Source organism: Pygoscelis adeliae, unplaced genomic scaffold (assembly GCF_000699105.1).
Source record: "Pygoscelis adeliae isolate BGI_AS28 unplaced genomic scaffold, ASM69910v1 Scaffold54, whole genome shotgun sequence".
NCBI classification, from domain to species: Eukaryota; Metazoa; Chordata; class Aves; order Sphenisciformes; family Spheniscidae; genus Pygoscelis; species Pygoscelis adeliae.
In genome coordinates this window covers 2916166-2930714 of record NW_008824982.1, presented here as the reverse complement: position 1 = coordinate 2930714, position 14549 = coordinate 2916166, and the positions used below count along the sequence as shown (strand labels likewise).

Sequence of the window (14549 nt, the reverse complement as noted above, 5' to 3'; positions counted from 1 at the left end):
GATGAAGACATGATAGGGAATCTCAAATGGGAAACAATTTTATGAGGTGTGAATTATAACTTATGTCCATGAAGAGTGATATTCTTCCCACATCTGGGCTTTTTTTGAGCGTGGGGATTTGGGGACTTAACTGAATATTTTTTTTTTACTTTTGCAGTTTACCTTGTATGCTGAAGGCATGAAAGATATAGAAAGTTAACAAGCAGACTGTGTGGTAAGTTAAGGTATGGACTCTCTTCAGTTCTTTTTGACTGAGAAAAATTCTAGATGCAGTTATACTAAAATAATAAATGATTAGCAAGAAAATGTGATGCTTTCTTTCTTTTTCTCTTTTTAATTCAGCAGTAACCCAATTAATTGCTAACAGTGATTTTGAAAAAGCTTGTCACTCCTGTATTAATTTTTTTTGTCGAGACTTGTGATATGAGAAGCATAGAATGAGCTGATGCCCTGTACTGAAGCGATTGGTTATGGCAAATGGACTTTTAAATAGCAATGACAAGACAATATGTTAAAAGAAAGTAATGGAAGGTATGGTGATAAAGACATGATAGTTTTAAGCAAAACTAGAAATTACTAAGGGACAGTTTCCATATGTTAAAGTCAAAAAAGTCACACATATCCAGCTATATTACAGGAAATTTTCTGATCAAGGTAGGTACCACGTACTTGCTGGCTTTGTCTGGACTACAGAAGACAAAAGAAAGTAAATTGTGATATTTAGGTATAAAAAGAAAAGAGTCTACTTTTTTTTTTCTTTTTAATATTCAAATATTTTTATAGCAGTCAGTTCCCACTTGTTCTTAGCTTCCTCTACTCATGTAAAGATGCACAGCATTCAGGCCCCTAAATGCAGGTAGGCTCTAACACGTTTAGACCTTTGTAAATCCCACTAGCTATCAGCTCCTGCCGAAATAATGCAGTATCCTGTCATTTAGCACAGTAATACATTTATGTATTCCAGGACCATTTCTTCCTGTGTAGCAGTGTAAATCAGAAGTAGCTCCAGACCAGCCAATGTTCCAATGGTTGGAAATTTTGGGTGGGATACAACTGATTTGCAACATCAAGAAAACATTCATCTACACTTTTAGTCAGGAGAGTGCTAGTCATCTCCAGAGGATAATTCATACCATTATAAAATGTTGGTTAAAGAAAGATGGGATGACTTACTCACTGTTTGTGTTTGCCTGTTTCAAGCTCAACAGGTATTGATCTGAAAACTCACAAGTTATTTTTGTAGTGGCTTATGTTAAGATGGCCAACCTGAAATACTGCATTTTCAGTTTGGTTCCAACAAACAGGAAAAAGACTTGGCAAGTATCTGACTCAAACATATCTTACAAAAAGTAGTCAAGTCATGATATTTCTAGCAGTTTTGTTTCCAACCACTGCTAAACCACAGTTTGAGCCTTCTGATTTTGCTCACAAACTAAAGGTGACACTTAGCTGACCCTAAAAATAAATTGTGAATTTAGGTGTGAAAATCCTGTAAATTCAAAGATGTCATTTTTTCCTTCTCCAGACTTGTTTGCCTATCAGTAATTGCTAACTCATTAAACATTCAGGTTAGAAATATATTGAAGGATTTTGCAGTAATTTCTCCAATTCTATTAACAGAATCATAATTTATATGTTTTTGAACAAGCTACAGCAGTTTATGATCTGATAAAAACTATCAAAACAATATTTTTTATTGGATAAAGAGTGTTGTAAAACATCACTTCATAGTAAAATGATAGATTATTATGAGAGTTCTTATAGAAAGCAATATAAACTCACAAATTACATGAATGTTCACAATTAGAGACAGAACCATACTATTCTGTACATCTATTCTGCTACTGAAGAGAAGAAAAAAACATACAAAATGAGAATGGAAATGAGGTAGTAAACAGCACCATTCAGCTTAAAACAAAACAGCATTTTACTTTATCGAAAATATTCATCACCATCACCATCATCATCATATCAAATGAAAATCTGTTATTGGCATCATTGTCTAAGATTTGGCAATCTTTCATTTTATGTTTGGATCAAGGCTACCCCAGGTAGAAATCAAGAAGTTGATATCTAGAAAAAGCCTTCAAAACAGCTTTGTGTAGACTGTCAATGATAATGGGAAAGTTGTAATTCCTTGGGTGACCCTTCAGGGCTTCTATAACAGTCAATATTACTTGAATCTTTCCTGTCAGCATTATTATTACAAAACCTGCAAGGTATGAATAATAGAAAAGACCCAAAGACTTAGAGGTTAGTTCCAAAAACATTTTCCCCATGAGAAAGCCAGTTTAAGACCCATCCAAGTCCCTAATCCAACAGGTGATTCACCCTCCTGCATCACTCCCTACTTGGGCACTGGTCTCTGTGCTGTAAATGCAGTTGCTTGAAAGATCTAAGTTTAAAGAAAAAAAAAAAAAACAAACCACCAACAGCAATGCCTTACAAGGATATTTGGGATAATTTCAAAGATCTCATTTACAGCTCCACCCCATTTCATTAGCCCTGCTCTGTCAGAGAGGCTGGAACAAGCAGCCCAAGAGATGAAATGTCTTGACCTGGCTTTGTCATTGAAAAGACTGTTCTTAGAATGGTATCTGCAGTTGTCACTCTGCTGGATTTACTCTAAGAAAGCTTTATCAGTCAAATATTTCAAAATACTGTAAAAAAATGATTACAATGCAAATGTACTACGTTAGAAGAGTCCTGAAGAGTGTTTAACAGCCTCTCTTGCACCTCCTGACTTCTCAGTGGGAGTTGTCTTTTGTTGTTTAATTTTCTCCTCTGTATTGTGAAAGCAGCATTAAAGTTAGAAATTCACACTGTTAGCAAAGGTCCATATAACTGGAAAAATATTTCTATATATGATGTTATACATATGGTTCACAATGACAAAATAAATGCATGCATCACTACCCCATTGTGGCACTGTAAAACAGCACGTATGCATTGTGAGTTCTGACTGCATGGTGAGACCATACACCATGGAAAGAAAAGAAATTACTGGGCCTAATGTCTCAGCCATCAGAAAACAGCCACATACCTGGTAGTGTCTTTCAGGCAGGCACTCAGGTGGAAACTGTATTCTAATAATACAGCTATTACAAATTTGTGGACATCACCTTGCTAAATGTCTAAGTTCAACAGTTTGGTATTATACAACGCTGAGAACTTCTGCTCAGATACTGCTTAACCACAATTAAGTACGGACGTATCCATGTGTGTCTGCACTCTGAAGACGAGAAAGGTATGGAGACCCCCAAGCACATGCTAACTCGCAGAGCCATACCCACATGGGACAGTGCCAGTCTGAATGCCAGTTCATACTACCTGCTACAGGACAAGCTTGCCTAGACCCAGCTGGATATCTGTCACAAAACCTTAGAGCAGCCCTGAGCTTCTGCTGATCTCATGAGAAAAGCTGCCCAGGTTCATGTGCTCTTGAGCTGCCTGTGGCTTTGCTCAGCAGAGTTGTCAGATGACATGGACTCATGTCGACATCAGCTACCAGACCTGAGCTGCCTCTCCTCCAAGCAGGCTGGTGGATGAAGCTTCAGGCAGAGGTGCAGGCAGGACTACACCTTCTGATCAGGTGAGGTTTGTCTTAACTGCCCAATGGCCCAGTCAGGTGGGAATTGGGATGTTTGTTTTCAGATGTCCACTCAGAGAGAGTTGGTTGACTTGAACTTTCCCCTTCCTGATCCTTTCATAGTTCTGCTCCCATTTTCTCTCTTTTCCCATACCTGAATTCAAACCCCTCTCCTAACCCCTACCTTTCAACATTCACATACATCACTGCTATTCTTTTTAAGTATGTTTAAGACACATTCAAAACGTATTTCCCCTTCCTCTCCCTGATGGAAGCAGTTTACAGTCACATGCCTCTGGCCCCTTCCTTTTCCCCAAGACCTCTGTGAGGCATCAGATTCAAGCTGACAATGGCTGGGTGGAGGTCAGGTTGTGCAGGAATGTCTTGTCCCCTGAAGCCATTCAACTCATCTGAGTATACTAGTTGGCTAGAAACACCCCCGGGTAATCTGTCTGTGCATGCACAAAGCTGCTTGGCTCCTGAATACGAGCGATGTTTCCAGCCTGGCAGTCAAACTTGTTCTCAAACGAGATGATGGAGGGAGGTTCTGGGAAGGTGACGGGTGGCTAGAACCACCTGTGAATTATCAGATCCCTGGTTTACCCATCGCTGTACCTATGTACCCTCAAACAGTCAACCTCAAGAACTGCTGCTTTTTTTTGTGGGGGCTATTCCTCTGGAACCCAAATGTCCAAGTTTGGATGGTAAATCCTAATCTGCACTCTGACTAAATATGTGGATAGTACAGTATTTAGAAGAGCAGACTGTTGAGTCGTCTCAACATACATGACGTTTCCTTTGAATTTAGCATGTAACTTTCAGAGGATTTTTTTCTGAGGTCAGAGAGCAGGTTTATCTTCTTCTCTGTGTTGATTTCTTTTTAACTTAGTTCTCTGAGGTTCCCAGAGGTATACACTTGCCAAAGAGGCCTAAAAAGGCATTTATCATATGTCAATAGATGGAGAAAGAGCCTAATTGCTGTATGGTCCATGTTTCTCATCATAACACAGCAGCATCCAGTAAAGCTACAGTGCAAGTATGGACATGAAACATACAGTATTTGTGGTTTGGGTTTTGTTTGTTTGGTTTGGGTTGTTTTGGTTTGTTTCTGGAAAGAAATCGGTACAGATGGGGGAAAATACAAGGTGGGATAAAGCTCCATGGTTACGGATCTCTTCTATTCTTTGGAAATAAAATATAGCCCGCATTTCTATGCTTTTCGGTTGTCATCTGGTAGGTGGCGATTTTATTTCTCTTCACTTGTATTAAGTTTAGGGCTTTTTTCCCCTCCCTTACTCTGCTATTGTTATTGTCAGCTTCTTATGAAAGCAGTGAATTAAAAGATCTCATCTCCATTTCATGGCTGTCTGTGAAGTTAGAAATGGTTTTATAGCACAACCAGCAGCTTGAAGATGCAACTTGTTGAGATAAAGTATCCTCTTTCTGCTCTTAGATGAACTTTAGCATATAACAGTGCATTTTACTAATTTAGGCTGGGGTATCAAGTTTTCCATGTACCAATATACAAAAAACCCAGCATGCTGACTTTAAACATAGGCCCTGTACCATCCATTGGATTAATGACAAGTAAAGCTCAAAAGATTTGGAGCTTCTCTTTCTTTGGCTATTATCCCTGCTCTTTTGAACACTAAATAGGATATTTTTGCTTTTTCTAATTCTGGTGAGAATTTACAGCAATGTTTGCTCTGTAACTCTAGGAATCAATCAAACAAGTCTGTGAGTAGATGATATGTCTGATCCATTTAAAAGTATGGGAGGGATTTTCTTTTTAAAATGAATTCATTCCTGAAAACAGAGTGTCTTGGACAGGCTTGTGGACTTGCATTCATCTGGGAATAAATACAGTAATTCTTTGGTATTCATTCACCTACCTATTCTGCAACCTAACCATACAGCAACTATTGATCTGCTGATTCCACTGGAGAACATCCTGACCTGTTTCCTGGCAGATCTCCAGGAGGTGACTGTATGGCTTTTTTCTCTGAGTTTCTAGCCACTGGTTGTAACCAGAAGGAAAACTGAAGGAGCAGATTATCAAGACTTAAGGAGAACACTCTCTATGAGGGAACACACTTCAAGACATCAGGAAGCTTCAGAAAATTATTTCTGTTCACCAGAATTCAGTATGAAGAAAAGCAGTAAAAAAAAATCTGATGAGGACAATACATAGTATTTTGGCAAGAACACAACAAATATTTCCAATTTCTCATGTACTTTTTGTTTATTATATCATGAGAAGTCTGGTAAAAAAAAAAAAAAAGATTTTTTGATGACCTCATAAAGCTACAAAAAGTCCAAAATATTTTTTTGTGAAGATTTCAGAAAAAAATCAGATTTTGTTCTGATTTTGAATAAGCGCAAAGTTTAAAGTTTTGAAATCTTTCATTGGAGACAATTTCTTTCCCCTGCAGAGCTCTAGTTTTGCAGCACTACAAGCATTAATAATCATTTTTTCCCAGATGTATCTAATTTAAATGGAAAAATATAAAACTGTAAAAATTTCTCTGTGTATTTCAAGCAGTTTCAGAAGAATTACATCAGGAATGAATCTCTTGCTTTACTTGCTCTCACACACATACACAAAACACCCTTTAATTTAAACATTTCCTTACAGGATCAATATATTTTCTGAAATTCTCTAATTTCTCAGTCATGCGGCACTTCTAAGTCTGATGGTGGGAGGCATAGGAACAATAGTTTGAAGCTGCTCTGAATCAAGGTGAAAAAGGAGGCCACCGCTTTGTGCAGAATGAGGCTTTTCTAATTTAGTCTGCTAACTCAAGAGCACTCATTGGCACACAGCAGGCAGAAGCATTATCACCAGTGCTTGCAGATTAATACTTCCAGTCATCAACTGAAACTCAAAACAGCCAGTGCTCTCCAAAGCAATGGTTAATCACCTGAGAAGAGATCTTTTATGCTAAAGGAAATTAAGGAGGTCTTTTTTTTTTTCTTTTTCTTTCCTTCAGGCATTTAAATTCCAAGGACTCTAGTCGGGAATATACTGTACTATACTAGAGTAAGCTCCTAATCAGTCCAATGTACTGGTTTGTGACGTGATGCTCCGATGTTTGCAAATGCCTCACCAGGGAAATTTATTTTTATGCTGCTATCTGGATGAGATCAAGCTGATTGTGCAGCAGGACTGATTTCATTTTGCAGGAAAGGTCAGTGGTCATGCCACCTGCCTGGGCGACCCACTGTTTAGCTGCTGCTAACCCCTCTCAGGATGCACAGAGCTGGACGGGATGCCCATCCGCACCCACCTGCTGGCTGAAGCACTCCGCTAGCTGTTAACACACAGAAAGTGGTCAACGAGGAAAAAAAAAAAAAAAAGCTTGGCCTCTGTGTCTTTGAAGGCTGGAGTGAGAAACATTGCTTTTTTTCTGCTGTTGACTCAAAACCAGCAATACAACTTCACTAAATCAGCTACTCAAGGCTTGCAGGAGACCTCAAAATGTCTATGGAAATACTTAACTTACAAGTAGAATATTGTATTATAAAAACGAATGAGAAAAATAGTAAATGCATAAGAGAAATTGTTTTCTTTCAAAAAAAGAAGCATAATGAAAAAAAGGCTGCCTGCTTACATTGAACACAGAAGGTTTTAAGTGGTTTATCCAGTCACTTATTTATGAGCACTTCATTTTTATGTGACGTTCAAACAGCAGCACTGCCAGCAAAGGTCAATGGGAGGCTGATACTTGCTTTTCAGTGCCCACTGTGTCTGGTAAGACCACTGAGGAGCGATGTAAGCAGAGCACCAATAGCTGAGTTTTCTATGAGGATATCCTCTTAGTCTTGCTTCTTCACACCAGACCCAACTGTGGATCCTTGAGTGTCTTCCTCCTCAAAAAGCATGATGAGGCACAAAGCCCTGGTTTGAAACGGGTACCCCTGTCCTGCTCACCACAGTCAGTTGTCGCTGGTTATTACTTGCAGTTTACCTGAGTGCATAGTCAGCCCAAGATTTTTTTTTTTTTAATTGTACAGCTTCTGTTCTTCTGAGATTCAGAAACTGGAGGCTGCCTCTGTGCAGGCCGTCATGTACCCAGTGAGACTGTAGCTCCTCCTTTTTGGGGACAGAGCCATTTCAAGTAACAACTGGTTTACAGGAAAGGCTGAAACGACGTAACTCCCAATATTCCTCTTTGATGTCCTGAAGGGCAGTAAAGAACTCCTTCCCCAAACTCTGGAAAATGGGTTTTGCTAACACTTTATAAGCTGTACTGCACCAATGAGAGTCACAGGAACCACGAAAAACTGTGAAAGCTGAATCCTAGTTAAATTTCACCCTCATTTTTGCTTCTCTCCCAATTCTGAAAAAGCCAAAGCAAAATAAAAAGAGTGCCTAGCTCAAGAAAGTCTCCAGGTTTTGCAAACCACAGAAATCATTATTGAATAGAGCCTGGAGTAACTGGAAATTAAGTTACCAAACGTACCTGGCTTAGTCTGAGGGACAGCTTTTTCATGTTTAATGTGTTCATGCTCTGCAAATAAGAACACCACCCATGTTAGAGGGCTTTTTAATTTTTAGGAGATTTAAAAAATAAAATATTCTCTTTATGATTTTAAAAGATGACTTTGCATTACATATTCACATGAGACTTGAGAAGAATTTTTTGATAAATATCTTTCTTGAGAAAAAGTATTTAATTTATTTTACATTTTAATGTGGTTTAAGAAATCACAAATTTCCATTCTGTGTTTTTTAGAAATGTCATAGAATTTTTAAAATTGTGAAATGCTTCCACTACTAATTTTGATTGCTGTCATCTATCTTCTATACAGAAAATTTCTCCTTGATGTTTAATATAGAAATCATGAAAGTATATTATTAAACAGAAGTAGGGTTGTCCATGTAGAATGGCAAATAAAAGTTCAGTATATTGCATAAAGAAAAAACAGCTTTCCATATTTATCTGTTAGCCTGGATCTCGTAGATATATTATGAAGCAAGAACAATAATAAATATTATACTGTATTAAAATATAAGCTGTATGCAATTTTGTGCTATTTAAAAAAGTGTGATATCCAAAACCCAACATTATGAGACAGAAAAAAGAAAGCTATGGAATTTCAGAGGAATGTTAAAAATATGTTTCATTCTGATTTATAACAGCTATGTCTAAATTGTGTAACAGGTGAGGGCTGCAGGATACCAAGAGATAAATCTCTCTATTGCCTGGATCAAGCCCTAGCCAGAGAATTGCAATGACCCTTCCTCATCTGTGTCTCCCTTGATTTTTTCCAGTGAGAAGCTGCCATGGAGGCAGAGGGCACAGGTAGGTCTTACCCAGCCTGAATTGGAAAACAGTTTCCACGCACACTGGGACCTGTGAAACACACCTGGTCCTGCATTAGAGAGTCATTGAAAACCATTTTGATAAGTCAAAATTTCCTGTGAGCTTGCGTTGATGAAGCTCATCTTAAGCTGCTAAAACTTTGGCAACATAAAGGAATACCTTCCTCCTAAAAGCTGAAGTAACAATATTCTTTATCAACTTGATACTTACTGTGTTCGTGAGGTTTCTCTGAGGTAGCTAGAAGTAAACAAAAAAAGGTGTATTTTAATATTTTTGTGACTGTAATGCAGGATTTAATGCATTTATTCATGACATTTGTAGACAGGTAAAATAAATGTTCAGTGAAATCTATATTAAAATGTGCAACAGTTAGCATTGCTTTACTTATACTATCTACCCCAGCTGGGACACTTAGTTAAGGAACACAGGCACCCTAAATTCCTCATTTAGCCAACGTTTGATGCAAATACCTCTTGAAGGCTCTGCGCCTCCTCGGTGGGCTGAATCACCCTCACTAAATGGTGACTACATATCAAACCTAGGGCAACTACCTTGCTAAGTGAGGTGCTCAGTTCAGTGCCCACTGAGAGACAGGGCAAGCTCAAACCGTGAGGTGTCCAGTACAGGACAAAGCCAGGCAAATTATTTTAGGTTGAGTGAGGAGATGACACCTTGGGCAGTCTAAATGTAAGAGTCCCTGACAATTGCACCTGCTCTAGTGAGGTCAATGAATTTCAAATGGATTCAGTGATATTCTAAGGAGCAGAAGGACGTATTTGAAATTGTACTTAATGTAATTAGGGCACATCTGAGTCTAAGGACCCAGCATTTCCATGCCGCAGCTCCTAAAATTTGCACTTTTTAGTTTTCCAGTTTTTCCCAGAAAAAAAGAGATGAGGCAAAACTGAAAACTGAACTAATACTTTCCGTGGACCTCAAGAGAACTTTTGTCAGGTAAAGTGAGAGCTCAGGGAGCTGTACCCAATGCCATTATTGGTGCTACAGAAGGAAATGAAATGCCAAGGCCTAGCCTACCAGCTGGATTTTTCTTCTTGACTTTTGCAAGACAGCTGTTGTTTTTAAGAGAATAAAAGCTCTACCACCTGCACGTAGCAGTCCGCTGGGTGTGACAGAGTGTAAGAGAGATGCAGCAGTGATGGGAATGAGCTGCCTTTGCAGACCCAGCACCACAAGCAATAATTCTGCTGCTGTGAGTTCCTGGGCTATGATTCACCAAGCTCCTGAGCTCCCACTCGGGGCAAGAAGTAAGTAAATGCTGTGCAAGTGGGTTTTTATTTTGCTTGTTTTCCCTGCAGTATAAAAATGCTCCCATTTTATATCCAGTCTCTATTTAATCCAAGTTGTTGCTGTGTGTTTAAGGAGACAGCAACTGGAGATGGTGTGCAGAGCAAAGCAAAAATAACAGAACGTTTTTTGGGGTAATAGAGACTAAAGATACAAATTAAGTGTATATACTTGCTCCTAAATGAGAAATCAGAAATAAGAAACAGCAGAAAAACAGGGATCCTATGACAAAGCCACATTTGTTATCTTTATGTGCGTAAGAAAACCTTTGTGTAAATTTAGGCTCAATTGTTTTGCCTAAACACACCCAAACCCACAAAAAATTGTTCCCTAAACATCATAAGCTTAGGTAAGTTCTATTGTAATTGAGTATACATGAAACATGTCTGAGATTTGTAGAGGAAATTAATTTTGTATTGTGTCAAAAGGCATAGCTAGATATGCTCATCTAGCTATGATTTTCAATTTGCAAAAGGAAATTCATGGCAAATATTAAAAAAAAATCTGAACTTCAGGGGCTGGTATAATGACTTACATAACTATCACAGAATATTGTGTCACATAACACTTTCAGTAACCACCAACAATGATCAGAGCTAGGCCACTTACGAACAGTATTAACTGAAAGACCCTTTACCGACACTGCTTAATGAATTTTGCAAGCAAGCTTTGATTATGGCATCCTTATCTCAGCTCTGCAATTTGTTTTAAAACACGAAAATCAAAACAAAACCATTATGCCTTAACTTTCTAGTAAATCTAGTGCAGTTATTTCCCTTTCTCTGCTGGTGAATGAGAGTCACAGAGAATGTTTAAAGCAACAGGAACTCAGCCGAGGTCTGGTCCCTCAAGTTCAGGAAGGTATCTGTGTTGCTCTTGTCCATATTTTCTGTGGAGGTGTTAATTAGCCAAACTCATGTGGTGTCAGTATCCAGCCAGAGCTTGAACACTGAGATTATTGCTATCAGAGGTTTGCCTAAGAGCCCAGACTTCTTTTTTCTGGCGTAATGCTCAGAAATATTTCTACCGCATATTTTGATGAAATAATGAAGATTTTCTAAAGTTAAAAGTTTTTACAGGATGTGTTGGCTATTCTAAAACATATCTATATTTTGTTGGGAAAAAAACCAAAGTGAAATTTTGAGATGGTTTTTAGGCCATAAAAGTAAACATTTATGTTTTGCCAAATCTGCTAACTATGATTTCAGTCCATTCAATATTAATCCTATCCTTCTTATGTGTCATATTATCTCATCAAAGATGTAATTCCAATTACTTATACAGTAAGCAGGAAGCCAAAAAATTAAATCCCAAGAACCTTATTTTCATTTTTACAATATCACAATTGTCGATAACACAGATGATACCCTGATTTTTAGTGGAAGAAGATAAAAGCTGAATGTCAATGACCTAGTCAGACTTTCTGGAATATTTAATGATATATTATACGGTATTTAACCTAAAGGGTGAGAAATGAAAGGCTGTATTCTGCTGCTTTCACTCATTTCATGTAGTATCTTGCACTGAAAGTAAAGCAGCTCTATGCAAGTTCTGTGTTTAAACAATATTTCTTTATACAGTGTGTAGTATTTCTACACACAGTGTGTGTATTTCTTTATACACTTGTGTAGTGTCAGTATCCAGCCAGAGCTTGAACACTGAGATTATTATTATAATGACATTATGTATTATTATTATATTATATTATAATATATAATTATATTACTGTATATATTTTATAGATATAATTTCCTCTACAAATCTCAGACATGTTTCATGTATACTCAATTACAATAGAATTTACCTAAGCTTATGATGTTTAAGGAACAATTTTTTGTGGGTTTGGGTGTGTTTAGGCAAAACAATTGAGCCTAAATTTACACAAAGGTTTTCTTACGCACATAAAGATAACAAATGTGGCTTTGTCATAGGATCCCTGTTTTTCTGCTGTTTCTTATTTCTGAGATATATATATTATATATTATACTGTATATATTATAATTATATATTATAATATATAATTATAATATATAATTATAAGCTGTGAAACTCCATGCTGCAAAATGTGTGGATGTTGAAATTTTTCACGATTTCAAAAAGTGACTGGGCAAATTAGAGAAAAATCTTCCAAGTGCTCTTAAACATGAAAATATGGTTTCTAACTTAGGAAGTTCCTGAGCTGAGATCGTGGGAGGTCACAAGGTGATCTCTGTGTGGCTGTTTTATTCCTGTACTCTTCCCTAGGCGTTTGCTGGTTTGGCCATTGGTGGAGAGAGGGTGTTGGGTTAGATGAACTCTTGGTCTCACTTCAAACAGCTGTTCTGATGTTATTAACTAACAGGACTACCTGTTGGGTAAAGAACTGCTTATTGTTCACAATGTTAGAAAATTCAGTCCTAAGTAAGTACTTTATCTTCATTTGTTTAACATTTAACACATATTAGAGGAGGAAAAGGGTCAGATTCGGATCTAATGAAAACAGATGGATCTTTGATGAAATTCTTGAAGCTACATAAGATCTGCACTGGATCAATGAAATTATCTGGTTCTACCCTCAGCAAAAACGTTTTTGAAATTTCTTTTGTGTCATTCTAAATTAAACTTGATAACTGGGCTTGGTAGTTATCTTGCTGTTTTTCACATTCACTTCAAATTTTCTTTGACTCTTGCCTGCTATTCTGAATGCCAGAAGGGTATTAATTATATACGGCATATTTTTGTAAATTAGCTTCTGATATGGGTTCAGAAAAGAAATCTTCTGGTTTATTGAACCATAAATTGGTGAGGTTAAAAGCAGAACATGCTTTTTGATTATAAGATGCCTATTTTCCATCTGGATAACAGTCATTTGCTGTTAAGACAGCAAATATATTTGTGTGCACACTGTAAGAAAAGAATATGTCGTGCAGGAAATGAAAGCAATGCCAGAACTATTTGTTTTAGTGAAGAATTACAAAATAATAATACATGCTGTAACTGAGAAAATTATTTCTAATTGGATAGTTACATGTGTATTATAAAAAAGAAAGTTACTTTCCATCAGGCTAAGTAAGAGCCTGGTTCACCTCTCATTAAAGAGAGCACAAAGACTCTTTAACAGGATTTGGGCTGGGCATTAGACGAACACACCCATGACATTAATCTGTAACAATGTTACAGGCCAAAAGAGGAATCAAGATCAACAGGAGTCTTTTAAAGGAATTCTCAAGATTTATGCCTTAACCTTCCAGTTTATACATCATGATGAAGGATAAATCTTTGATTTCCTTATTCAACCTAACTAAGTCCATTCTCCCTGAAAACGAACTCTAGACAAACCAACAATTTGGCCCTTAGACAAACTAATGGACATTCCTCCTTCAAAATTCAGTGGGAATACTGTAGTCTGCAAGAACTTAAGACGCCTCATCATTCTGCCTAATCATCAATGCGCTTTTAATTTAAGGTTGAATAAAACAGTTTTGTTGTAGTCAGTGCAAGGTTTTTCAGACTGGAGCAACTGTGTTATCAAAAAGTCAACCAGAATAAAACATGTTCCTCACATTGGGCCAGTTCAGAATGCCTCAGATGATAACAACTTCAGAAAAAAAAGGGTTTATTAGGATTTATCACTTTGTTCAAGAGCAGCTCCCTGCCTTTATGAAGTTATTGTCTGTACTCTTTGTCATTCAAAGGAGAAGTCAAATGTTCCCACAAGTTTTCTAGATCAGCAGACTTCATCCCTCATATCTACCTGTGTCCTACTCAAGTCCTGTTGGCTGGCTGAGCAGCTGGCAGACTGTACAGAAAAAACAGTCTAATGAGCATACGTCTAAAAAAATGACTCTTCACAAAACAGATTAGCTGCAGCAAGCTTCCTATACAGAGAATGGCTTGTGCTCACCCTGACCCCTGCTCTATGTTAGAAAACTGCCTTGACAGTGTACAGCAAATAGTTACCCTATGGATGGGTCAAAGTAAAGAAAGCAAGATGAGTGTGGTGCTGGCATAAATAGAGGAAGTTGGTGTATGATTATATTAAAGTGCATACCATGCAAGCCTTGTCCTTACAGAATCTCTTAATTCCCTACAGCATTCATTTTACATTTCTGGTTTACTTTAAACCTAGCATTTTCCAGGATATTTGTCCAGGTTTCTACACATCAAGGAAGTATTATCCCACATTAACATGACAGGTATGAAATACCAAGTGATTTATCTAAGGCTGTCTGGAAGGTTTGCAGGGAAGCAGAGAACTCGAGCTTCCAGCTAGTGCTTTCACTCTTACTCATTGGTGGGGAGTGCTCGTCTGGGTCTATGCAGCACCGCAGACTTCCTTTGAACACGCT

The 14549-nt window shown here is 37.6% G+C and overlaps 1 protein-coding gene across 1 annotated transcript in view; it reads right to left on the bottom strand.

Annotated features, from left to right (window-relative positions):
- The window catches only part of LOC103918340 (triadin-like), a 126677-nt gene that overhangs the window by 30929 nt on the left and 81199 nt on the right, over positions 1-14549 (bottom strand). The window contains exons 13-16 of the mRNA XM_009325644.1: positions 9127-9153; positions 8053-8100; positions 2740-2784; positions 670-687 (exon numbers count right to left, since the gene is read on the bottom strand). Coding sequence (XP_009323919.1) covers positions 670-687; positions 2740-2784; positions 8053-8100; positions 9127-9153 — 138 coding nt within the window. The remainder of the gene's footprint in view (positions 1-669; positions 688-2739; positions 2785-8052; positions 8101-9126; positions 9154-14549) is intronic.